Raw genomic sequence first — 1011 nt, forward strand, 5'->3', positions numbered from 1 at the left:
AAAAATATGTGGCTTCATAAAGTTTGGGAAAGTGGAGAAACATGTGCAAAGCATCTTTGGGGTTAAATGGATAATGATTCTGCTCATGTGAACAGGGTTAGATTTTCTTTTATTTAGGCTAGTGTGAACTGCAGAAACATTTTCCAGGCAGTACACTATGACTTCTAAATTATCTGATTTTGTTCAGACATATTTATCCTTCATAACCAATGGGTTTATCCCAATAAAAACCATTACAGAAAAAACGTTTTCCTTTAAACTAGTTCATGGAAAGTTTAAAAAATAGATATTTTTGTGTTTTGCAAAGAAAGGCACAGCTTTACACACACTTAGAAACCACCACTCACAGCTGCAGGTGGCAAAGCAAGGCAAACAACACAAATACTTCCATAAGAGCAACTAAACGTGGTCATCTGGGAATTTATTTTTTAGCAAAACATTGTGAAGCACAGCTGAGGAATGTTGTGTTTTGAAAGGGGAAAGGGCAACAGGATGCATCTCTTTTCTAATCTATAAAGGCTGATGTTTGGGGTTTTCTTTTTGTTAAAAAAAACCCCAAACATAGAAATGCAGTCCCTGCCCAGAACATACTCGAGTCACTGCTTTGTTTGACATTTTCTTTCACTCCGAGGCAGATGCAAGGGAATAAACACGAAGAAAACCACGGGAGTACTTTAAACAGATGCAGCATCCTCAAGGCAGGGCACACCCTTCTCGATATTAGCTGGTTTAGAGGGTTAGGCAAGAAAAGAGTGTGCTCCAAGTCCCTCAGCTACCTTCCCCAGATCCTCTGTCACCACTCTGCCACCTCCTCACGACTGCACTCCACACCAGCATCCTCCTCGTGGGAGCAGTTGTGCACACCAACATCAGCATGGGCGCACTCCAGCAGTGTCCTCTCCTGCCCGGAGCACTGGACATCGTCCAGGAGAATGCGGAGGGAAGTGCCTTCCCCAAATTCTGCCTTCTTGGTGGCTCGCACCACGTGGGGGAAGCCAAGCTGGCGGCACA

At 43.9% G+C, this 1011-nt stretch overlaps 1 protein-coding gene across 1 annotated transcript in view; it reads right to left on the reverse strand.

Annotated features, from left to right (window-relative positions):
- Positions 1-793: 793 nt before the first annotated feature.
- LOC103802818 (HHIP-like protein 1) overlaps positions 794-1011 on the reverse strand; it is a gene marked incomplete at its 5' end in the record, with an annotated part of 21332 nt that continues 21114 nt past the window's right edge. Inside the window, one exon of the mRNA XM_009075349.1 lies at positions 794-1009. Within this exon, the coding sequence (XP_009073597.1) occupies positions 794-1009 (216 nt within the window). The remainder of the gene's footprint in view (positions 1010-1011) is intronic.

This window comes from Acanthisitta chloris, unplaced genomic scaffold (genome assembly GCF_000695815.1).
Source record: "Acanthisitta chloris isolate BGI_N310 unplaced genomic scaffold, ASM69581v1 scaffold13495, whole genome shotgun sequence".
Lineage (NCBI taxonomy): Eukaryota > Metazoa > Chordata > Aves > Passeriformes > Acanthisittidae > Acanthisitta > Acanthisitta chloris.